This window comes from Miniopterus schreibersii, assembly GCF_964146895.1.
Source record: "Miniopterus schreibersii genome assembly, chromosome: 4".
Classification (NCBI taxonomy): Eukaryota; Metazoa; Chordata; class Mammalia; order Chiroptera; family Miniopteridae; genus Miniopterus; species Miniopterus schreibersii.
The window spans coordinates 86,848,404-86,873,640 of NC_138105.1; the positions used below are offsets into that span (position 1 = coordinate 86,848,404).

Genomic DNA, 25,237 nt, shown 5'->3' on the forward strand with positions numbered 1-25,237 from the left:
TCCAGAAACTGTTTACTCTTCCTGGATGGGGTGATCCCCAGAGTTCCTTTTCTTTCAAGAATCCTGACTTTGCCTCCTTGCCCTTTTTGAATTCCCACAAAGGCCTACATGCCTCTGAGCATCCACCCCCTCCGTTCCCCTCTACCTTAAAAGAGCACATTGCCATCGTTCTGTTGGGGAGATCACAGGGCATGTCTGAAATAGAGAATAAAGTTCTGTCACCTTAAGGCCACCGAGCTTGAGGTAATCTATTACAGCAACCTTAGCCCAAAGGGACTGAAACCCAAATTATTTTACACAAATTATGTGTTGTTGAAAGCCAGCGTTTTTCTTCTCCGTTGTTGGCCAAAGTAGCCAAGTGTGCCCCTGAAGGTCTCCTTGTGATTCATGTCAGTGATAATCAGAAAGTCACAAAGAGTTGCCTGGTGAATCACAGACCCTCCCCTGGCCATGGGTCTGTGTGAGGCGTTGAGTCGGATGTGCTCTGTGGCTTTCCCGTGGCCTTGGTTAGACGTGCTCTGTGGTTTTCCTGTGGCCTCGGTCCTCCCAGGGGCCTGCCACAATCTGCTGTCATTCTTGCTAATGGTGATTCCTTGCAGAGCACGTAGGCGTCCCCTCCACAGAAAGGCCAGTGCGCTAGTCTGCAGGTGCCTTTTGAAAAGATTATTTTGAGGGCGAATAAAAATACCAATTAAGGAGCCTGTGGGGTGATAAGATAGAACTCAAGCCTTTGCCACAGAAAAGGGGAATTTACTCTTAATGCCCCTGGATGCCATTTCAACACTGAGCATTTCAGACACAGAATATGAAGCCTTGGAAGTCCTTTGGCTTCACGGCCCCGAGAGAAGGGATGGCATTCCTCGGGCCGTGGCAGGACCAGGGATGGAAACTGAGGCCCTGGCTCAGGCTCTTCCTGCTCCTTTGGGCCACCACCATTCACGAGCACCCAGGGGAGCCAGAGGTGACTGAGATAAATGACCTGGGGACACTTGCCCCAGGAGGTCACACCCCAGCCACACGTATTCTTCCTCACCTTCAGGGAGGCCTGTCTGCAGTGTGTCCCAGTTGTAGCCTCCACAGCTGTCGGGCCAGGCTGAGTACACCGGGAGTAGATCACTGCCAGAGGAAGTCAGCCAGGAGTGGGGTCTCCGTGCCCTTCCTGAGGGCAGGGACCATGTGAAGGTTTATCTGGGTCCCCAGGGTTCAGAGTGCAGGCCCTGAACCCCCCAGGCTGGGTTCACATCCTGCCTGTGTGGCCTTGGACAAACTCCCTCCCTTTTTATACCTTGATGAACTCTTGTGTAAAATGCAAATATCAGTGATACCTGCCTTATAGTGTTGTAGCAACTCGATGAACCCATCTCTACAAACTACTGGCCCAGGAAGAGTAGCGGTGATTATTAAGAAGAGGTCAGTGGGTCAGAGCCACTCCCTGAGTTGGCTGTAGCTCAGCCCAGGGGCTGTGATGGGCCAGGTTTATACCCTGCGCGATGCCACCTTCCCTCAGGAGCCTGGAGACCACGTACACCTGCCTGAGCCGGAGAACTCTCCCTTCCGGTTAGGGCCGATGTTAAAGGTCAAAAACCTGTAACAGCTGGTTCAGGAATTGAAATTAGTATATCAACGAAAACTTTAAAAACATATTCTCTAAGTAAAGTGAGTTATATAGAACCGATCACACAGCTGCCTTCCAAGGGACGCATATTGTGACACAATCATTCTTTCAATTATACCAATAATTTCTCAATAACTTCCCAGTCCTTAGAAAGTGTTGATGTGGTCGTCACTAGCTACGTAATGACCCCATGGCATGATTTGACCTCAGGGAGATTGATCATATTTCTGCAGTGCCTTCCCCATTCAGTCATCGTCTTTAGGGGCTTTGCTGCAGCAACCTGGGTACATCCCATCTGGGTCCATACCTGGGTGCCAGCTCTTGGCACATGGCCTGACCAGGGGAGCCTGCCTCGGCCTTGCTGATAACACCACCAGTAGTGCCACCCACTGCCACCCCGACTCCTGTCTGTGTGGGGCCACTCCCAGGCTGCACATTATTTACCCACCATCCATAGAATTCTGCAGTTTTGGCAGATGATACATGTGGCAGAATATCATCTTGTATTCCACCTCGGGCAAGCCACCCCACTTAGGTTCCTCCTCTGCTCAGTGTGTGGTTGCACCTGCCTCACCTAGTATAGTAGGCCCGCCGTGGCCCCCAAAGGTATCGGGTCCTAATCCTGGGACCTGGGGACGCTACTTCTTTTGGGAAAAGGGGCTTTGCAGAGGTGATTAAGTGAAGGATCTTACGATAGGAAGATTACCCTAGATTACCAGGATGGATCCGAAATGCCGCCACAAGTGTCCGTATAAGAGGGAGGTAGAGACAGGTTACACACCTACAGAGAAGCCCAGATCTCAGCGGAGACATTGGAAGATTGGAGCAACGCAGCCACAACCCAAGGAAAGCTGGCTGCTACCCGAAGCTGGAAGATGCAAGGGGCGAATTCTTCTCTAGAGTCTCTGGAAGAAGCGTGGCCCTGCTGACCTGATTTTGGCCCAGTGATACTGATTTTGGATTATAGATTCTAGAACTACAAGGGAATAAATTTCTGTTGCTATAAGCCACCCGGCTTGTGATAATTTGCTACAGCAGCCACAGAAAACAAATGCACTTGGGCAGTTAGGAAAGAATTATTAGGGGAAAACATTCATAAGCAGAGAAGCATTATACACTTTTATATCATCATTATTATATTAGTTATAAAAAAGGAGAATGATATTGGTTTCCTCCAAAAATGTAGCGTTAGTGTTGATTTGGTACCTCTGAACAGGAAGGCTTGGTTCTTGTTCTCTCTCTTTCCTTCTCCAAAGGACTTAATTTGTAAGACAAGAAAGGGGGAGCATCGTTTCTTGAGGTCTCTACAGCAGCTGCCTTGAATCTTTCAGCCTCTTAGCTGAGTAGACCAACAAGGAATCCAGATGTTGGGGACCCAGCCGTACAGCTCACTGCACGTCAAAAAGGGAGGGACAGACACATCAGCAGTTTTCCCCATGCCCTAGAATGGATTCGAACCTGTACCTCAGGACTTATCAGTCCTTTATGCATCTTACCCTGTGCTCTTTGGTGGTGTTGCTATTTTTTTTCATTTACCTGCAGGGATTTCAGAGTTGAGCTGCAGCTCACTCTCTGAACCAAATTAGAGAGCTGTGTTTGTGTTGGTGGGCTGATGGTATTCAGATTGCTCCAGGAACATTAGAGAAATTGTAACTGAAACAGGAAATTAGAAACAGTTTTAATTCCTCTTGGGATCTCTGAGAACAGCAATTGTGATTCCAGAAAACAGAGAGAGAAATCGCTTGCAAATTCAGCTTGCTAAATAAGTAGGTCTCATTGTTTGAGGTGGCTGGCCCTGTTTACTGTCTGGTGAAAGATAGAGGCCTAAGGACTAAAAGCCCATATACCACATTTTAAAATGGGAAACGGTAGCTTTTATGTTATGTGTGCTTTACCACGGTTTTTAAAAAGTCCACATACAGACAATATAGTGCCCAGGATCTGCCAGATTGAACTCACTATATTTTTTTCTCTCCTTAAAATACTTTTTGCCTTTAAAGAAAGAATGCATATCTGTGTCACACATTAATTAGATGGCTCTAATTCCTGAATCAGGATTATTTATTTAAGATCTCATAAAATTATCTATTCTGTGCAGTGTGGATGGTGCAAGCTTGTTTAGCTTGATAGTAAAAGAGAGCCATCCTAACTGTATTTCGTTTCTAAGATAGGCCCTTGGGTTGTAACCTAAGTCAGTTAGCAGGATTGGTTCAGTATTAAGAGATTTGTAGCAAGTTTCCAATGTCTCAAGTCATGTTGCATTCCTGTTTTTCTTTGCTCAACCTCAGAAAATGCCCAGGCTCCCATATTCTCACATTTTCTCAATAGGGCCCAGCCTCCTATTGAGCCAGCAGGTCAGAGGGGTGCCCTCCGGGGGTGTGTGCGCATGTACTTTTCGCATGTATGTGTGTTTCTTCTTGCATGGGTGTGGTGTATTCGGGGGCTGAGGGGTGCTTGTTCACTTAGAAGGATTTGACTTCTGCTCAGTTCACGCTGGTCCATCCTGGGCTTGGATCATCGGCTGAGGTTTAAACTTCTGGTCTAGACCAGAATCCAAGACTGATGTAAGTACGTCAACAAGAGGCTGCCTGTGTGCACAGAGCAGGCCTAGAACGGGTATTTTTTAAACTCTTGTGTGTGGTAAAACAATTCCAAAATTCTCCTTCTCCTCTGTCTAGAACTGGAGAGGACTGTTGAATCCTACATATTTTTTTGTTTGTGGTTGCCAGGAAGTGCTAAGGAAAACTTTGTACTAGAAGCTCCTAGGGTGTGAGGGAGAGTTAAGAAGACTGCTAGGAAAGATGAGCATCCAGGAAGACCTCACTGGAGCTTGAACCTCTGAAGGGAACGTTAATCACATTTCTTCCAACCCTCACCTCCAGGCAGGCTCCCTTCTAGCAACCCTAAGCCATGTTTCTCAGCCTCCACCCAACGGCTTACAGCAGTGAGACCTCTACCCAGCAGTCTGTTGTTGGACGGTTCTCATCTTTATAATGTAAATATTAAGCAAAATCTGCATTTTGGGTGCATTGCATCAGCTGGTCCCAGCTATGTCCTCTGTTACATTCCCATGTGGGACATCACTGTTGTTTAGAATTGTACCCCACGTGTGCACGCCCCCCTTACATTCAGAGCATCGTGACTGCTGGGGGAAATTTGACCAGGAAGCTGTATTTCCCCAGTCTTTACTTATAAATTATCAGACAAAGCGATAGAAATGGCTGTGGTTGCAATGAGTGTTTCCAGAGTTTCAGAGCTCAGTGTTTTCTATCTGTTATCTCATTTAAACTTCCAATAGCCCTATTGGAGATGGTATTTAAGTTCCCTCTCCCCTTCCATTGGGGAACACACTGCTCCATCTAGTGACCTTTGCTTCATCCTGTGGCCACTGACCACACCTCTCTCTATGGCCAGCATCTTGCAAACATATTCCCCAGGGTCCCCCGCGAGAGCTTGCAAGTGACGTCAGGGTTCCATCCTTTCTATCAGCAAAACATCTCCACCCCGGATGCAGGCCAGCATCCGCCCATTCAGTGCTCAGCCACTTATTTGGACACCCTCTCTTTCAGCCTCTCAACATCGCCTACAGCCACATCTACAGCTCGTACCGGAACTTCGTGGGGCCCCCTCACTTCAAGACCATCTGCAGACTCCTGGGTTACCAGGGCATCGCCGTGGTCATGGAGGAACTGCTGAAGATTGTCAAGAGCTTGGTGAGGACAAGCCGCAGTGAGGCCGGGCACGTGCCCAAGTGGGGTTGATAGGAATGAGATCTGCTGTCACTTTTTACCTGGCCTGTGAAATCAGGACACTTCAGCTGTGTCTGTCAGAATCGCCCAGGGAGCCCTTTGCCCTTACCCCTTGGTTCCTCTTACCTGTCGCCCTGTTATATTTCTGTGCTCCTTCTAACTTGTGACTGTGCCTCTCATTGTCTGACCTGGAGCTTACTCCTTGTACTTGATGCCTGAACTCAGCAATCCTGATGCTGGCCTTTGGGGACTGCTCATAGTTGTCTAATTTCAGCATGGCAAACCCATGCCACATGTGTTACCATGTTCGCCTCCCATGCCCCTGGAAGACATGCCTAACCAATCACCACACTTCTTCCCCTCAGGATTTCTTGCTAAATACCGTTACCAGTACTTCACCGGCCTCTAGCAAGTTCTGTATCCCTTTATCACTCTTCTGTCTCTGACCCAAGTATGGTCACCCAAACCTTCATTTAATTCCCCACAACCCTGTCAAAGCAAGGCTGGAACATTGAAACAAGATTTTCCTGAAAATTTGAGGTGATAAAAGAGAAATAAAAAAGGATTCATTGGCTTACTCCAGCTCTATGGTAGCAGCTGTGTGGAGCCATGGATTATGAACTGTGAAGCTAAATCCAGAGTTAAACAGCAAAATGTGGTCCCTGATTAAAGACGTCTGCCTTGGGGACAGGTGGGATAACTGCTGTGGGTTTCCCTGCTTGAATAAGAGACTGTGTCTCAGTCCCCACAGCTCCCCGGCCCCACTTAGCCTGGGTCCCATGTAAGCACCCCAGCCCCAGGAAGGACACCATGCTTAGAAATTGTGCTTCTTAAAGTCTGTAAGCCCAGGGGGTAATGAGAAAGCTCCCTTTTCTGTCTTAAAAGGCCCATTTTCCCTTAGGGCACTGGCGCTGCTCCCCATCTTTAGGGGACAGCCTGCTCCATCCTATCAGGTGGCAGAACCTTACTGTCTCAGGCTGCTATAACAAATATACCTCAGACTGGGTGGCTTAAATAGCATGCTTATTTCTCTCAGTTCTGGAGGCTGGACGTCCACAGTTGGGGCAAGCATGGTCAGGTTCTGGTGAGGGCCCTCCTCTAAGTCCACACGTAGCTGCCCTCTGGCTGTATCCTCACATAGCAGAGAGACATCATCTTTCTCATGACTCTCATAAGGGCACTGATCCCATTGTGAAGGCTCCACCCTCATGATTAATAGCCTCCCAAAGGCCCCATCTCCAAATATCATCACATAGGGGATTGGGGTTTCAACATACGAATTTAGGGGGACACATTCAGTCCACCGCACTTACCCACAGGTTTCAGCAGGACCCCCTTCCACCTCAGTCGCCCAACGTTCAGCCCAGCGGTGCGCCCATGAGCAACGATGGATTATTTCATCTTGCACTCTTGTTTTCTCAGCTCCAGGGAACCATTCTCCAGTACGTGAAAACACTGATCGAAGTGATGCCCAAGATATGCCGCTTGCCCAGGCATGAGTATGGCTCCCCAGGTTGGTGATGGGGAACCAGGGCAAGGGTAGAGAGAGGAAACTAATGCAAACCCCTCCCATGGTGGAAAGGGGGCTCCAGCCCTGTGCCTTGGAGTGTCTGCTTCTCTAACATGCCAGTGAGCTGGCAGAGCTCTGGGTTTGCATCCTTCCTGTACCACTAGCTAGCTAGATAGCCTCGAACCATTTTTAATGCCCCTGAGCAGTAGTATTCTTCCATCAGCGAAGGTAAATGATGCCTGCTGGGCCTGCCTCACAGGTCTGCTGGGAAGCCATAAGAGGACCACAAACATGAGAGTGAGATTTACCTGTAAAGGTCTTCATTAGCTCAGCACCTCTAGGATTCCTTCCTCCACTGGCCCAGGTGGAGGAAGCTGGTGCCCCAAGTGGCATTTCTAAGGTGAATCAGGAAGCAGGAGTTTTTGCCTTTCAGCCTCTGGGCAGAGAAATGATTCTTTCCTTTCCTCATAGTCAGTGGAGTAGGGACTGAAGTGGGGTCCTGGGGCATCCAGAAAGATGGAAACCCAAGAGTGTGGCACCTGGTGTGTTGTGTTTTTTTTTTCTAAAAACTAAGATGCTAAGTGCTGGGTCAGTGTGATTCACAATAGGAAAGGGCTGGGCTGAAAGCTCTGGTTTTCAATCTCAGTTGCCCCACATACTAAGCTGTGTGACTCTGGGCATGCCACTTACCCTCTCTGAGCCTCATCTGAGAATGAGAGTAATAGTGCCTAGTTCATGGTATTGTTATGTGTATTAAATGAGGTATTCCAGATAAAGTCCTTAGCACAGTATCTAACACCGATAAATAAATGTTCATGCCTGTCATTATTAGGAATTCAGGTAACTTTTTGGAGGGACTGGGAAAGACCCAGGGCTGCTCATTTTGTGTGTGTTGTTTTGTTCCCCAAAAGACTGGAAATAGCCTCCTGATCTTTCTCTAGTACTGAGCCTGAAGGAAATCTTACCCCTGGGCCTGCAGGTTTGACTTTTTGCTGTCTCCAAGTCAGGTCTGGGGTGACTGCTCAGTTGGCGCTTTCCATGAACCCAGCTGAGCTGCGTCAACTTCCCGCTGACTATCCCCCTTTACCCCCCAGGGATCCTGGAGTTCTTCCACCATCAGCTGAAGGACATCATTGAGTACGCGGAGCTCAAAACAGACGTGTTCCAGAGCCTGAGGGAAGTGGGCAACGCCATCCTGTTCTGCCTGCTTATAGAGCAAGCTCTGGTGAGTCCTGAGCCAATGGGGGGCGTCCCAGGCTGGGAGGGACCGCCCCACCCCAACCAGATTCATGAGGCACCCCCCCTGCACCTGCAGCATAGACTCATGCTCCTCCAGTGTGGGGCTTGTACCCCTCCATTCCGAGTCACACAGCACTGACCACTCAACTATTCAAGTGCTAGGAGGAACGCAGGTCCCACCCCCACCCACCTTCACTGGCCACAGGACCTTGGCCATCTGGGAGTCTTAACTTTCCTGTCACTCATTACACAAATAAGGACTCCTTGGCTGCCATAGACAGGTGCTGCCCTTGTGGACACAGCAGTAGCCAGTCCCTACCTCATGTCCTGGACAGGAGCGGGGAGACTCACATTGAGCAGTATTTACACAGAAGTGATGTGGTCACAATCACAGTAAGTGATATGAGGGACAAGTGCAGGGTTTAGTGGGATCATAGAACTGAGAACCTGGTGTGGTTTTGGGGGTGAGGGAAGACTTCCCTGAGTATGTGACCTGCAAAATGACCAGAATTCGCCTGGTGGAGAGCCGGGGACAGGCTCCAGGCTCAGGGAAGAGCACGCGGGTTATCTTCATTTGTTGTGATGGGAGATAGCGATTCTCCCCTGCAGGGTAATTAAAGGTTTCAAGGAGATAATGCACATCAAGTACATACCATAAGAACGAAAGAATTGGTCAGAGTCATTTAATGAGCAAAAGCTCCGTGTACGTCCACCTCTCGGGACCACACCGAACAAGCCAGTTTTTCCCAGACTGTCTGTCCACGTTCACCAGTGCTCGTGGTTTACACAGAGGCGGTGCTCTCCGCATCCTTCCCAGTACACCCCCCTTTGTCCCTGCTCTTCTCCAGGGCTGGTGACCACGGGTGGCCCAGCCCTGCCGGTGGCGTGGGGTGACCAGTGCAGCCGGGGCCGTGGAAAGAAATGGGGAGAGGTGTCACTGTGAGGATGCTCGATCCTCAGGCCCAGCGGGGATACGGGCGTCCATTCCCGCACTTCTCTCTGCGCACGCATTCAGCAACAGGTCTGGAGAGCGCTTGTTGCCAGGTGCAGGTCTAGGTGGAGGGTAGACGGCCAGGGACAGGAGAAACAGATTATTGCTATTTTTATTCCGGAGAGGGAGGCGATGGGAGAAGAAAACAAGCAGAGATCGTGAATGCAGGTGGTGTACGCGCTGTGACACTCAACAGGGAAGTAGGACAGACAGAGAGATGGGTGTCGGGGGAGGTTGGAGCTTGACGTCTTCAAGAAAAGAGAGGCCCCCTGGAGTGAGCTGCAGTGAAGAGTAAGGGGACAGGTAGGAGCTGAGGTGGGAGAAGCAGGTGGCCGCAGTCCCCAGGCCACCGGGGCCTTGTGACATGGAGAGTCAGGGGGCCTGATTTACTGGGAGAAAGACAGACTAGAAGATGAGTGGATGCTGTTTGCATTTGTCCCACCCAGGGGTCATCCTGCAGGCAGGAGGCACGTGGGGAGGGGAGGGAAAAGGAAGGGCTGGGAAGGAGGAAGGCAGAGAGGCGCAGAGGCCGGGAGAAGAAGAGCTCAGAATGAGAGCCTGAGAAGATTCTCGCTCCCGGTGGTCGGTCAGCCGCTCAGTCCACGCCTCAGGGTCCCCATCTGCACGGGAGGGACATGTACACACCCGAAAGTCTGAAACGGGCAGGATTGCTCTCCCTCCAGGGGGAGTAATTGCCTCTCTGTTCCCCATTAAGTAGGCTCTCAAGACAGCTAAGCGCTCCTCTTTATAGTAACGGCTCTTTAACGTGGTTCAGTGGGTCTGGGTTGCCATGGCAACTTAGCTTCAGGAGTCGTGGGGATGAGATAAGTGGGAAATTGCTCTGCTCAGGGCCTCGGGAAGATGAGATGCCCCAGGGGCACCAGGAGTGGAGGTGGAGACGCTCAGGCCTTGGGTGTCTGCTGCTTGTACCTCCCGAGCATCAGTCAGGCTTGCCCTGTGCAGACCCTGAGAGGTAGACTGTGGGTGGGGCTACCAGGAAAGGGAAAATTGTTCTCAGGCATCCCTTTCTGGGTGGTCACGTGCGTATATCACTGAGGACAATAGGACACTCAGGATCAAAGACCCTCAGAGCTGAGAGAGACCCCAACAGTGTATATGTTCCTACCCCCTCTATTCATAAGTGAGGAAATAGAGAACCAGAGAGGGGAGCCACTTGCCCAAGGTCACAGAGCACATCAGCAGCACAGGTAGGAAAACGAAGGCACAGGTTTTCAGCACCATCCCCAGTCCTGGAGGGGAGGAGACAGGCACATAGTGAAGGTCGGGGCTCCCCAAAGCTGTGCACCCTGCTTTCTACGTAGTCAACTGGGGAAGTCCCCAAGCTAAGACACTTTCTGACATTAGAATGAGGCATGAGCTTTCTGGAGCTTTTTACTTTATGAAGCTGAAATTACATAACTGTTTAAGTGTCATCAGTTGTTCTCATTAAAGAGAGGAACTAATAGCAAAAAGAGAGAAGAAAGGAAAGGAAGGAAGCGAGGAAGAAGTGTGAGTCAGCGGCCTCCCACGGGGCAGGGCTGTGTGAACTGTGGCGCGTCCGGTCTCTGGAGGACTCTGAAGCAGGGAAAAGGGTAAGGTACTGAAATGGTACCTGCCAGCATGCACAAGGGTGACAGTCGTGGTATTGAGTGGAAAGGCTAGTCCCAGGACAAGGTGCCGTACATGTAAAACAAACAAAAAATATTAAAACCCACGAAAGGATATTGCATTAAAAAACTAGAAAAAAGCCTAATAGTTTAGTCATTTTCTCTGTGTATCCAGGCAAGGAACCGGGATTAAAGGTCACTAGGGACTTCGCTTTTATCTGGAGTATCTGATATTTTACAAGGAAAGCATATTCATGTAGTATTCTTGAACTAAAAGTAAATATAAAAAATAGAAGTAGTATATACTAATCATTTTTTCTAAAAAACAGACACAACTGTTATATACTGGAAGGATACTGAAAAGCACAAAGTGAGAAGTCTGGCCCATTTTTCTTTTGTGTCTTCTGTCTTTTTCTAACACATCTGCGGGGTTCTTTCTGGTGGTGGGCTCCACATTGGTGTACATTCTGCTAATAGCTTCTCTCATTCTGTGGCTAGCCTTTTTGTTTTTAATAGATTATTAATATATCATTAATTTGTAGGTGGGGAGAATATAAATTGAAAAGGTGATTACTTAGACAGAGGTATATTTTCTTCTTTAAGTTAGGTGCTTATAAATTTTCTTAAAATTCGGGGTGCAGTATTAGTACAGAACCCCATATACCTATGGAGTAAGGTGTTGGCTTGGTGCTTTTAATTAAGGTCTAATGTAGACACCGTAATATACAGATTATGTAGTATTCTCACTGCATAGATCCAAGTGTCCATTTTACTTTGGATGGGCATTTGAATTACTTACAATTTGATACTATTATGAATGATGATGTCATGAATGCCCTTCTGTGTTTCTTTTGGTGAACAGATGCTCTCATTTTTATCAGGTAAATACATAGCAGTGCAATGGCTGAGTCAATGTGTTGACCTATGTTTAGCTTCAGGAGATACTGCCAAGCAGTTTTACAAAGTGGTTGTATCAGCGAAGTATCAGAGTTTTAATTCTTCACATCCTCATGAATGCTTGATTCTCTCAACCATAGGTATTCTGGTGGATGTGTCGTGATATTTCATTATGGTTTTTATTTCCCTGGTGACTGATACTGAGCCTCTTTCCATTATGGTGCTGCCATTTGGATAGCCTCTTCGCAAAATGCTGTTCAGTATTTTCGCCTATTTTTAATTATCTTTTCGTTATTGCTTTATGGGTGTTATTTATATATTGTGGATACATGCATTGCAGATATACTCCTGCAGCTTGTCTTTTGATGAACAGAAGTTCCTAAGGTTTAGTGTATTTATCTTTTTTTTCTTCTTGTATGGCTGGTGTTCTTGGGACTTATTTAAAAAGTCTTCCCTACTCTAAAGTCATGAAGATATGTTTTCTTCTAAAAGTTTGAGAGTTTAGCCTTTCAAGGAGTAACAGGCCTTTAAGAGTATCCATGTATCTGGAACTGATGTTTGTGTTTAGTGGGAGGTAGGAATCCAATTTCATTTCTTGCCAAGATATCCCAGCACCACTGATTGAACAGACCTTCTCCGTACTCTGCAGTGGTCATGCTGTGTCTGTCATTCATTAGGTGTTCACAAAAGGTCTGGCTGTGTCAGACTCTTAAATATTTGAGTCTAATCTGAAATGAGTCAGCATTTCTTAAGTACCTATTTATAAGTCTGTTATGTTTTTAAAGGAAATTCTGTTATTAATGACTAGTATTTCCTCTCGTATTTTTTTTCCATCAAGAAATCATAAGGTGGTCATTAGGGAAATATTCCACAGTCACATATTTTTATTCAAATTTTGTGTGGTTTTTCGAGCCATCAGCCCTTTGTTACGCCGACACACACCAGGAGAGGGCCCTGTTCATTCGTATGAGGGAGGGAGGGCCTGAGTCCCTGGGGAGGAAATCGCCTTTCCACATCTGCCTTTTACTGCGGGGCCTCCCACCCAGGACTTGAGACTGCTTCCTACCTTTGGCCCTGTTGTTTCTTCTCTCCCCCTCGTAGTTAAGTGGGTCACAGCCACACTCTGGTCGGTCATGAGAGCACTGCTTCTCTTACAGGACATGAGGAGAGTCTGGGCCCAAACTCATAGAATCCAGTGTAGGTCAGATCTGGGGAAACCATCGGAGACCATCCAGGCCAGGTGTCTCAACCTCCGCACCATTAACGTTTTGGTGTCACCAGATAATCCTTTGCTGTAGGGACCCATCCTGTGCATTGTAAGAGCTCACGCAGCACCTCTGGGGTCTTCCCACTAGATGCCAGTAGCGCCCTCCCCACTGTGACGGCTGAAAAGGTCTCCAGATACTGCCTAATATTCCTGCCAAAAGCTCCCCCTATTGAGAACCACCCATCTCGTGCCATCCGCCATTTCACAGAATGGAAACTGAGGCACCGAGAGGGAGACGACCTTCCGGGGGGTTCAGCTAGAGCGGGAGTTGGGCGAGAGCCAGGAGCCTTGCGACTGGCACAGACAGAGCTGCTCCGCTGAGCTGTGCAGATTGCTGTTTGTCTTTGGTTTTCTTTTTTTATTTTTGTTTTAATTCCAGCTCTACATCTGGTTCCGTTATCTCCTGCTTCCACTTTATAGTCCCTTTTCTTTAATTTTGTTTGTTGTGTTGCACAACTAGAACACCCAGAGAAGCAGGAAGAAGGAAACAAAAAACTTTATGATAACCATTGTCCACTTTCCAGAGGAGGCCTTCCAGATGTTTCCACATTTCAGCATATTTATTTTCTCATATATATGTCTTTATTTTGTTCAGTCATAAAAGTGATATTCGCCAAACAGAGTAGTACAGCCAGGATGGAGAGCCCTTGACCTAGGGGGTCTCCTTGAACTGCTGTTTCCAAAACTTAGCCTTTGCCCTGTGCTCGCCCCAGTTCTTGTTGTACCTGCAGACCACACACGGGTCCCATTTCTTATGTAATATTTTTATTTCAATTAGCTTACCTTTTAACTTAAACTTATTTTCAAGGAAAACTTTATATCACTTCCATTAAAAACTCATTGTCTCTTATCACCATTAGAAAGCAACCAGAATTATCAGTTCAATCAAAAGAAGGCAAGGTAGTGTCATTCCAGCTGCTGCCCCCCGCCCAGGCCCCTGCCCTGACGCCTCCTCCCTCCCTCTGTTAAAACAGAGCTCAGCACACGTTCAAGAGGTATTGGGATATGCTCTTAGGAAAGGTGGCAAATGGAGACTTTCTCATTAAAGTTGTCAGAAAGATTGACAGGAAACTGAAAAGGCAGGAGCTCTCTCCCTGCGGGACTCACTATTACGAAATTACCATTTCTCTCTACCCCCAATTCGTTCCCTTTGGGAGATGCCAACCTTGGAAGACACTGACATGCACTTGGGGTGGGGCCTACCTTCTAGGCCAGTTTCTTGCTGTGGATCTTTCCCAGTTGACCAAACAGAATAATACTTCTTTTTCCCTTTGACAATTCAGGAGGGAGGGGAAGGGATGGAGGTGAGACATAACAATGTATAACATTATACAAGTGAGGCTCAGATTGGTGGGCAAGATCTGAGAGAGAGAGAGAATCAGATAAAATGAAATTACTGATTTCTTTAGCCAGGGCTGCAGAGAGCTGGCTGGCGGAAGGGAGGGGCCCACAGAGCAGGGGCACCCGGAGCACACCTCCAACAGCTCCCACTGACCCTGGAGCCCCACATGGGGGCCGGAAGCTCCAGCTTGTCCAGTCTGTACAAGGATGTGAGAAGCCTAATTTCTTGCCTGTTCCACAGGCCCTGTATCCTCAGGGCTTAACATTAGTATGCAGGAAACACGGGCACTGTCCGTCTATGTGCATCCATATAAGGGAATGTTTAAAACAGGCCACGGGGCTCTCGGGTCAGGCCCCATCCCCCCATGCCTTTCTCGCCAGAAAACCGGAGGGGATTCCTGTGGGAGGGTGACCTCCAGTTTGCCAGCTCATTTCTCCACACTCACTTGACAAAGATAAAAACATACGACATGCATATTAGTGTCATTTGTCTTTTTGCTGACTCGAAACTCAGAGCAAAATGTTATTTAAGAAAATACTATTCCGAGATTGCTTTGATGATTACCTTTAGGACATCAGCTAAAGTGGTACATTGTTTTCCCCCAGAGACAGAGCCTAAAGGTAGAGTCTATTGTTCTACATGAACCAGACATGCCTAGAATCACAGTGACCCTGTTTTTATAAAATATGAATTCTGGATTTTCATGGTATCCTTTAGCCAAGTGAAATCAGTCCCCAGCTAACCTCATGGACTAAGTTGGGAACATGAGGTTTTGTGGTATTTGATGGTCTATCAGTTTTAAATTAAGTGAAACAGAAAAAGACATTTTTAAGACTGAAGTCAGTGCCAAAATAAAATACTCATCCTTTGAAGAATTTTGATGTGGGTTCCTTACAATAAAATATTTTTGCATCCTGACCAAAAGCTTTTTGGCTTTTACTTGCTCTGTTGGCAAAGAGCAATTTTACATTCAGCCTCAGTCCTTATTAATCACCTAATGATTACCTCTCTCATAACCATAATGCATTAGTGGTAATCCTAAGCACTGACTGTGGTACTTGGTAGGTGCAGCTTAGAAAACTCATTGTGGTTGGATCCCAGTTCGGGAAAAAAAACTATAAAGGAAATGTTTTAAAAACGGAGCAAATTTTGGTATTGACTGCGTATTATACGATATTAAGAATTTTAAAAAACTTTTTTATTGATTGATGAATTTTGAGAGCGCACGCATGAGAGATCGATTTGTTGTTCCACTTCCTGATGCAGTCATTCGTTGCTTCTTGTATGTGCCCTGACCGGGAATCGAACCCGCAACCTTGGTGTCTCTGGACGATACTCTGACCAACTGAGCTACTTGGCCAGGGCTAAGGATTTTTTTGAGTGTTGTGATCACAGTACTGAAGATGTCCTTGTTCGTAGGAGTTGCATGCTGAAGTATTTAAAGCCGAGTAATGCAGTAGCTTTAACTTACTTTCAAGCGATTCAGTAAAACATGTGGAGCCGAAGCACACAGGGCCAGATGTTCACTGTGGCTCTACATCAAGGGTGTAAGGATGTTCATTGTTCTTTCAAGTGTTTTACTTGTTTAACATTTTTCATAATACAAACTTGAGGAAAAAGAAGGTGAGGTTGGTTTTGGGAAAGAGGATTGTCCTGTAGGCCCCTTGGCCACTGACAGATGGAGCCAGAGAATCCTGTGAGGTTCTCAGCTCCCCGTCACCCGTCTCTTCATTTAGGAAGCAGCACTACTGTGTTTACGAATATCCTAATAAATACCCTAATAAATACGCAGTGCCTCACGACTGAAGAAATGGTCTCTGAGTCTAGAGACCATCACACAGATAAGACCAAAGCGGCATCAAGAGGCAAAGGGGGGGGTGGGGGGATGTGTCTGGTTGACCCCCACGTGCGCTGCTGGAGAGGGCGTCATCTTTGGATTCGCGAATCCTGGATTCCAGTCTCGCCTCTCAACGTGGTAGCTGTGAGACTCGGAAGCGATGCAGTTCTCTGAGCCCCAGAAAAATGCTGGGGCTAAATGCCTACTTCTTGGAGTCTTTGTGTTACGTGAGGCGATGAATGTAAAGTGGCCAGAGCTTAGCGAGCAGGCCCCAGTTACCAGGAGCCCCCTCCCCTCCTCTTCCCGCAGGGGGGAGTGTTTGACCCCGCCTTTCCTGCCTGGGCCCTGAGACCCCAGGGCCTTGGCTCCTGACTGCCTGCAGCCCTGTCAGCTTCCCCCCCACAAGCCCACAAAGGATTTCCTGCTGTCTTGGCACCAGCAATCTTATCCTCGATCTTATCCCCTCTGTCCCTGTTGCTCCTTTCCTGCCTGTCCTCTCAGGCCCGTCTCAAAGCCACCGTTGAGTCACTCCCAGCTCTGTATTCAGCAGTCCTTTCACCACATGCCTGTTCTCTGCAAGGAACTTGTTGTGTCTCTCAACTCCTTATCTCCAGAGCCCTTGGCCAAGCTGTTGGCAACTTCTGTTGCGCCTAAAACCCATCCTGTTTTATTCCCCAGCCACAGGTGTCCTTGGCCGTCTTCCCCCACGAGGTCGTAGACTTCATTAAAATCTAGTTTGGCTAGAAGATGGCCAGACTGCATATATATGTTACAATATTTTAAGTATAAAGAATGCTAGTAGCTATGACCAAAAGCCCAGCAAATAAAGCAACAAAGGACGCGATCCTATCAGATATGAGTGAGGCTGAAAAGTTTCCGAGGTGGCGAGATTTTAAGTAATCTTCTCCTGTTTCTGTTTTTGATAATTTTACATTTTTTTCATCACATGTATGTAAAATGGGGGAGCGGGGTACTATTTTAAGCATCCCAAGTCTTGGGCTGCATGGGGTGCTATGGAAAAGCAATGGGTGTCCAAGTGAGATGACCCTGGGCCTCAGTGTCGGCCCCACTGCTTCCTTCTCGCTGTGTTGACCTGGCTTGGGAACTTCACCTTCCTGGAACTTCACCTTCCTGGGAGCCCCCATGTCCTCGCTTGTAGGATGGGGATCCCAGGAACCTCCTCACAGGATATTCTGAGGCTCAAGGCAGACAATGGGTGTGAAGCACCTGGTACCTGGTGCTCAGTAAATACTCATTTGCTCTCATTCCCTGGAACACAAGGCAATTATGTTGTTACAGACTCTCAGTTCTTAGGGAAGGACCCTGAGAGACTGTTTTATTCAACCTCTTCATTTTGTTCCATTTAAATTGTCCTTAATTGCACCTGAAAACAAATCAAGTAATATAGACGAGCTCTGATGGAAAACACCCTTCTTGGCTCGCCTGCACCTCTGCCCGCCTGCATCCCAGTCTCCACTCTCATCATTTCTCTTCTATGTTCTTCTAGTTATCTCCATAATGCTTAATAATAGGAGGGAGGCTGACCCCTACTCCTTAATTAGCCACTTTAGACAATACTTACTGACTCCCTAGTTGGAAAGAGGAAATTTTAGCTCCTTTGCATCCCTCCCCACTCTTCCTCTCAATATTTAATTATATTGCTTATTACTTCTGTTGTTTTCCCATGTAATCTGCAACGATACACTTACATTACACCCCTCTTGCTTCTTTTAGTAACATTATTTGGTATGCTGACGCCTTTCCATGGAAGGTGAGAAAATTAACACTCCTAATACTTCCACTTCCTACCTCTTGCTAGCTATGCTTTTAGTTTTATATCTTCACAGCTATATTTTTTGTAACATTTGTATTTCGTCCTGTGCTTGTGATTTATCAAATATAGCCTGAGAGAAGAAAACAAAATAAAAACATACACTATTTACATTATTAAACCTATGTGGATATTGTTCCCTGCTGGACCAAGTGGCATGCTAGGATTCCCTCCCTCTGATTCCAGCATCAGACCCCAAAAGCTCCTTATTTTATTTTTTTTAAATATGTTTTTATTGATTTCAGAGAGAGGAAGGGAGAGGGAGAGAGAGAGAAATAGAAACATCAATGATGAGAAGTCATTGATCGCCTGCCCCCTCCTGGGGATCGAGCCCACAACCCGGGCATGTGCCCTGATCGGAAATCTAACAGTGATCAACCGCTGAGCCATACTGGCCGGGCCAAAAGCTTCTTATTTTAGAGTTAAGAAGAATTAGTTACTTCCAGAAGGGTTTTATTTGTTGTTTTTACATTAATTTTTTTTTTTAGTAATATATGTTCAGTGTCAAAAATTGAGTAAATACATACTAGGAGGAACAAATGAGAAAGGAAGAGAGGGATAGAAAATATAAAATAAACTATTGAAAATCTCACTCCATGGAGCATTTCTTAGCAATGCCTCACATAGCTCATGCAGGGTAATCAGTAACATCAAGAGGAAATACCTCCCTTGGTAATAAGGGGAAACATCTAGGCCCCTGTAAAAATAGGAGAGTCTGTTCTAAGTCTCAATTCCTGTACATTCCAGACATTCAACTTTTGTTCCACATACCTATTGAGCATTTACCATCTATTAGGCACTGTGTTTACGATTAGTGGGAATAAAATATGGTCAAAAATGGACATTGTCCCTACCTTCATAAAGGTTGCATTCGTCAAATAGTGACACATAGGCATGAAAAATACAGATTGAGCTCAAATGCTGCAAGAGAAAAGAAGTGGGCTCCTTGAGGACATAAAACAAAGAACCTGCATGGTGAAGGAGGTATTGAGGGGCTCAAGGAAGTCTTCCAGGAAGGAAGGATGCTGAATTGAGATTTGAAAGAAGAGTGCAAGCTAACTAAGCAAAGCGGGGAAAGAGACCAGTTAGGGAGCCTTCCAAAGAGAGGGTGAAAATTCTGTGATGGGCCCACAGACAGCGCATTCAGATAACAAAAAGCTGCCCTGGCTGCAGCAGGGGGCGCCAAGGGCCCAAGTGCGGAAGAAACACACTTTCAGTGGACTTCACATGCCAGTGCCAGGTGGGTTCCTGGGCAGAGTCAAAGGCCAAGTGCGGATCCTTTAAGATTGGACAAGAGGGAGGTCAGCCGTTAGCATCAGCGCCCACAGCGGACGCTTGTTTGGATTCCTGACTCGGGCCTTTGTGTGCTCCGAACTGAACTGGACACTTTTATCATCGCCATGACCTCAGCAAGCAGACACCTTCCACAAAAGGTGTTGCAGAGTATGCGGCCACGTCCCTGCGCAACTGGCCACATAGCTCATCCTCTGGGAGCTCCAGGCAAGTGCTTTCCCGCCTTTACCAGGGAACCACATCCTTCCCTTTCCTCACTTTAATTAGCAGGCTTTGTAAGGTGGAGAAGACACAGGAAGCGTGCCAGCATCAACCCCCCTCCCCGCAGGCACCTTTGGAGCCCTGCACTTTGCGGACTCGGTGCGCTGGTGGCGTGCAGAGGCGGTAAATGGAACCCTCATCGCCCCTGAAGAAATCAGAAGTGGAAGCTCATCATGGAATAAATCAGCAGCATTGCTCTTGCTGTAGAGGGCCCGGAGCCTTCTTCCTAGTATTCCATCCCCTAAGTGTCTCCCAAGATCAATTTTGGAAGAAAACAAGAAAGATAAGAAAAATTGGCAGTGGGGTTATGTGTACCAATTCTCTGCTTGGAATACTTCAGTAGTATACCTCATTGCCCTTCAGGTAAAACCCAGGCTTCATATCATGCCAGTGAGCCCCACATGAACTGGTCCCCCCCTACTCTCAGGGCCTCCGATTGGGCTATGATTCCTTGCATCACTATACTCCAGCTGACTTTCTGCCCCAGGCCCTTTGCACTAGAATGCTCTTACCTCATATCTGCATGGCTGACTCCCTCACGTCACTCCATTCTTTATTTAAATGTCTTCTTCCCAAAGCAGATTTTCCTTAACCACCTTCTCTCAAGTGGTCCCCTTCTCCGTTCCCAGTCACTCTCTAGCCTATTACCCTATTGTGTTTTATCACTATGTGAAGTTTCCTGACTTATTTACTTGCTTTTATCTGTCTCTATGAACTAGGCTGTAAATTCCATAAGTGCTAAGATCTAGTCTAACTTGTTCAACATCATATCTGCAAAGCCTAGAACAGTGCCTCGTGCTCAGTATGTACTTGTCGGATGAATGGATGTAATAGCATTCTTGTATCTGGAGGATAGTCATGTGGATAAGTGCATCCACTTATTCATCTAAGAAACATGAGGGATAACAAATATTCATTCACTTAATAAAAATTATTGAGAAACTATTATGTCCTAGGCACCGGGAATAATCCAATACCGAGGCAGCATCCCTGCCCTTAAGGAGATCGTAGCACTGTGGTCAGTGTGGAGAGACATGGAGAGAATCAGGAGGCATGAGGACCAGCTGGTGATGGGAAATGAAGAAGAGACAGAAAACCAGCCCCAGGTTTTAGGCTCGGGCAGATAAGGAGATGATGGTGCCATTCTTTGAGCAAAGGAACCCCAGGTGACCGGGGGAAAAGGAAGCCTGCTTTAGAAATGCTGGGCTGTGGCTCGTCCAAGTGGAGAGAGCCAGCACGCAGCGGGACACCTGAGTCGAGCGTGAGAGAGGAGTCTGGCTGGAAATAGGGTTGATGCATTGAAGGCGACGCTTGTACTCATGGGAGTAGGGGAAACAAACCAGGTAGAATAAACTGAGCAGGAAAAAAATAGTGGGACCTTGGAGGAAACCAACATTTAAGGGGTGGTTAGAAGTCACACCTGCCAAAAAGTCTAAAAAGGAGAAATGGAAATGACAGAAGGCCGCAGGACTCGTCACAGTGGCTGAGGGAGGACAGTGCCTAATCCATTAGCGATGCCATGAGATGGGAACGGAAAGGTATCCATTCAACTTGGCAGAGCAGTTCTCAGTAACCTTTGCCAGGGCCATTGCAGTGCTGTGGAGCTGGGCATGGCATTTCTGTTTGCTGTGGGGGAAAGTAAAGACTGGGAAGTGGAGGGAGACGCGGAACTCCTGTTAGATGCTCCTTCCTGAAAGGAGGAAAGAGAAGACTAAAGATACTGTCTAGAGAAACACCTTCAGGGATACTCTGACGAGCAGAGCAAGGATCTTGATTGCAGACTACTGGGAGGCAGCCTCGGCTTAATACAGAATCAGACTTTCTCACCATTAGAGTGGTTCAAAAATGAATTGGGCAGGAGTACTGAGCTCTTGATTACTGGAGGTATCCAAGAGTGGCCTGGATGTTATATTAAAAAGGAAGTTGTTAAATCAGTGTTTAGGTTTCTATCATAAGAAACTAGAGAAAGAAAAGCAAGTTAAACCCAAAGCAAGAAGAAGGAAGGACATAATCAAGACAAGAACAGAAATCAGTAACATTGAAAACAAAAACTATAGAGAAAAATGCATGAAATTAAAAGCTGATTCTTTGAGGAAAAAAATCAATGGAATTGATAAAACTCTAGCCAGACTCGCCAAGAGAAAACAGAGAAGACACAAGTTAACCAATACCAGGAATGAAATAGGGGCATCACTATAGATCCTACAGATATTAAAAGCATAATAAAGGTGTGCTACAAGCAACTCTATGTCCATAAATTAAACTTAGATAAAAGGAGCAGGTCCTTGAGACACACAAAACTCACTCAGAAAAATCAATAACCTGAATAGTCCATTGTCTACTAAAGACATTTTATACCTAGTTAAAAAAAAAAGGCTCCTAACCAAGGCAACTTCAGATGCAGATGGTTTCACTTGTGAATTCCAATAAACACGTAGGGAAGAAGTAATATTGATTCCACACTTTCTCTTACAAAAAAACAGAAAAGGAGGGATCCCTTCCCAACTTACGAGGTCAGCAGCATCCTGGATTAGTGAACTGGAGGGTTGGCCCAAATACCTACTCTAAGCCCACAGGCCTCACAACCAACCAGACAAACACAGCCTGGGGCCCATATTCTCTGCTTGATCCCACTGTCACTCATCTGAATTCTTCAGCGAATTCCTTATAAGATTATAATGAAAATGTGTTGCACACTCATTATGTGCCAGGGACTTTGCTATGGAGTTATGCATTCTCAATTAATCCTCACAGCAGCCCATTAAAATAGGTGCTGTTCGCATCTTCATTTTGCAGGTAAATAATTAGGCTCAGAGAGGTTAAGCAACTTGCCTGATATCCCACAGCTAGCAAGTAGAAGTGCCAGGATTTGTACCCAGGTCTGACAGACTCCAGTGCTCAAACTTTTAGGAACGAACATCCTTCCTGGTTTAAAATGAAAATGTATTTTTCTTTCTTTTCTTCCATCTCTGTTTTGCAGTCTCAGGAGGAAGTCTGTGATTTGCTCCACGCTGCACCCTTCCAAAACATCTTGCCAAGAGTCTACATCAAAGGTAAGAAACCACTAACAGCAGCTGAATAGCCAATTTGATTTTGAACGTCATGTTCACTTAATCCCAATAAACCCAGATCTGCAGTCAGAAAGGAAGAACGTTCGAGCAGCTATTAGATAGCCACAGAATGGGAGAGAATTTGAAATAATACTCCAGGTCTTATTTCTTCATCCTTCTAGAACATCCCTAGTCTCTTGCTTTCTAGCCTTGATTTGAATCCTTCGAGTGATGGGAAACTCATCACCCTGTGACGTAGATGATTCCACTGTTGGACAGACAGAATATAGTATTTGTCCTTGTATTGAGTCTTCATTACACTGGCCAGAACCAAGGAGAATGCAGATACCTCACCAGGTCCTCTGAGAGTGTCCCTTCCCCAGTGTTCCTTAGCCTCCCTGCCCCCCCGTGTGACCTGAATCTCATGCTCTACCTACTGCTCCTTGACAGAGGGGGAGCGCCTGGAGGTCCGGATGAAACGCCTGGAAGCCAAGTACGCCCCGCTTCACCTGGTCCCTCTGATAGAGCGGCTGGGGACCCCTCAGGTATGATCCTTCTGTCATCAACTGTGAGAACCAAAAGGAACTGGAGAGGGAGAGCACTTGGTCCAGCCCCCTCCTTTCACAGGTGGGGAAACTGAGGCCCCGAGAGAGGAAGAGAATGTGTAACCCCAAAGCCTGTTAGTGGCGGGGCAGGCGTGGGGTGAGGTATGCTACTGTAAGGCCCGAGTTCTCCCTCCGACACCCTGTATCTGCCCTGCCAGGAAAGAAGGAAGTGGGGCACGTATCCGTGACGCCCTGCCAGGTACCCACAGTCCTGCTGCCGTATCTCTCAGAATTAGAGCTCTGCACGGCCTGTGAGCCAGCAGCCCACGTCTGCGCATCTTTCCTAGAAAGGGACTTACAGGAACGCAGGTGTTTACTGTCACCGTGTTCGTTAAAGCAAAAAGTGGAACAACCTAAATGTCATCCGTGCAGCGTTGACCAAACAAAAGGTGGTGAAGTCATCTGAATGCTGAGTGCTCTATATAATGATGGAGAGGGGAAGCTAGACCTGGGAGCATCAGTGTGGGCCGATCACAAACCCCTGGTTAGGCGAATAAAGCAGGTCGCACCACAGTTCAGGCAGCCTGATGCCATTTGTATTTCTTTTAAACACACACACACAAACCATATAAGGAAAACTTTTCCTAGAAAAAGATACACGTTTAGTTCAAAAGGGTGATAACCTCTGAAGGAGATGAGACGCAGGGAGTGGGAATCAAAGAAGGCTTCAGCGCCCTCTGTAATGCTCTAATATTGCCAGAACTCATGTGTGAATTCTGTCATTAAAACTAATTTTTACACGCCCGGGCGGGCGTGGCTCAGCGGTTGAGCGTCGACCTAGGATCCAGGCGATCAGGGTTCGATTCCCGGTCAGGGCACATGCCCGGGTTGCGGGCTCGATCAGTGACTCTTTCATCATTGATGTTTCTGTCTCTCTCCCTCTCCTTTCCTCTCTCTGAAATCAATAAAGATATATTTAAAAAAAAAAAACAAAAAAAACCTAATTTTTACAAACCAGTCCCACCAGTGGCTGTGAACATGGAGATGATAAGACAGGACCCCCTGCCTTCAGACGACTCACAGACGACACAGGGAGCAGGGAGAGAGACACGAGGAGATCCACGTGCCGCCTCTTGCCAACTTGATTGGAGCAATCTGCATCTTTGGGTGGGGGGATGGAATTCAGGAAGGAGAGAAACAGGGCACCACAGGGAGACGAGCCGTGGTGGTTGGTTTTGTTCGCCAAAGCTCACTGTTGAAAGGTTTAGGATTCAGATCCCTCTTGGACTCGCATTCCTGTGGTTCCCTGTCCTGCTGTGGCAAAAGCTCGAGTCTGAAGACTCACACCCTAGGCAAATACAGAAGGCAGCCTCTTCTCTCGAAAAACATGGCAAGTATTTGGAGCAAATTGCAGAGCCCGATCTGCCCAGGTGTCACCCTGATGAGCCAGACCCCCTGCATGCCACCCACCTCCTCCTGGAAACATGACTAAACGCTCAGCGGGCAGGGTTCCTTGAGTCATCCCACGGAGAATTCAGGCACTGTGCAGCACGCACATTTTCTTTCCTGGCCTTTTGGGGGCTGAACGGAGGACTTCCTCTAAAGATTGCCTTTTAGGGAGAAATCCCCCGGGCCGGCACCATATCAGTGTGTCTGCCCCACGCTGGTGTCATCCTGCAGGAATCCGGCCCCTCGCACCCAGGCTGTGGCATGTGTTTCCACTTAGAGCGCTGGATTCTTGCCCTGCTCCGCTGAACAGCATTTCCTGGGGACCAGTAGAAATCTCGATTTGTCAAACGCTGAGTATTTCATAAACAAAAGCCTAGACAGTCTGCAGGAGAGGAAATGCCAGTTTTATAAATCTGTCGGCCCTCAAGGAGGAGCCTAAAACTTTGGTTGTCCTGCAGACCCAAGAAAAGTTAACAAAATATTAACTTCTGAGCTAGGTGGGGTTCAGGGGCCTCATGTAATATCTAGGTCGGTGACAGGGCAATTCTACATATTTAAAGTCGGGAGGTTTTAACACTTGCATCATTTGCATTTGTTTCTGGAACAAATTGAGGTGACCTGATGTGTTGCCAGGTGCTGTCATGGAAAGAACACTCTGGCGGGTCAAGAGACAGGAGTCCTCGTCCTAGCTTCACCCCTGAATTGTCACATAACCTGATGCTAGACATTTAATATCTCAGTCTTTGTTTTCCCA

General features: G+C 47.1%; 1 protein-coding gene across 4 annotated transcripts in view; it reads left to right on the top strand.

Moving 5' to 3' along the window:
- The window catches only part of CYFIP2 (cytoplasmic FMR1 interacting protein 2), a 101,084-nt gene that overhangs the window by 67,031 nt on the left and 8,816 nt on the right, over positions 1-25,237 (top strand). For all 4 annotated transcript variants that reach the window (XM_081136327.1, XM_081136329.1, XM_081136328.1 and 1 more), the window contains 5 exons: positions 5,185-5,328; positions 6,787-6,877; positions 7,969-8,099; positions 22,420-22,492; positions 22,940-23,034. In XM_081136327.1, the coding sequence (XP_080992453.1) occupies positions 5,185-5,328; positions 6,787-6,877; positions 7,969-8,099; positions 22,420-22,492; positions 22,940-23,034 (534 nt within the window). The remainder of the gene's footprint in view (positions 1-5,184; positions 5,329-6,786; positions 6,878-7,968; positions 8,100-22,419; positions 22,493-22,939; positions 23,035-25,237) is intronic.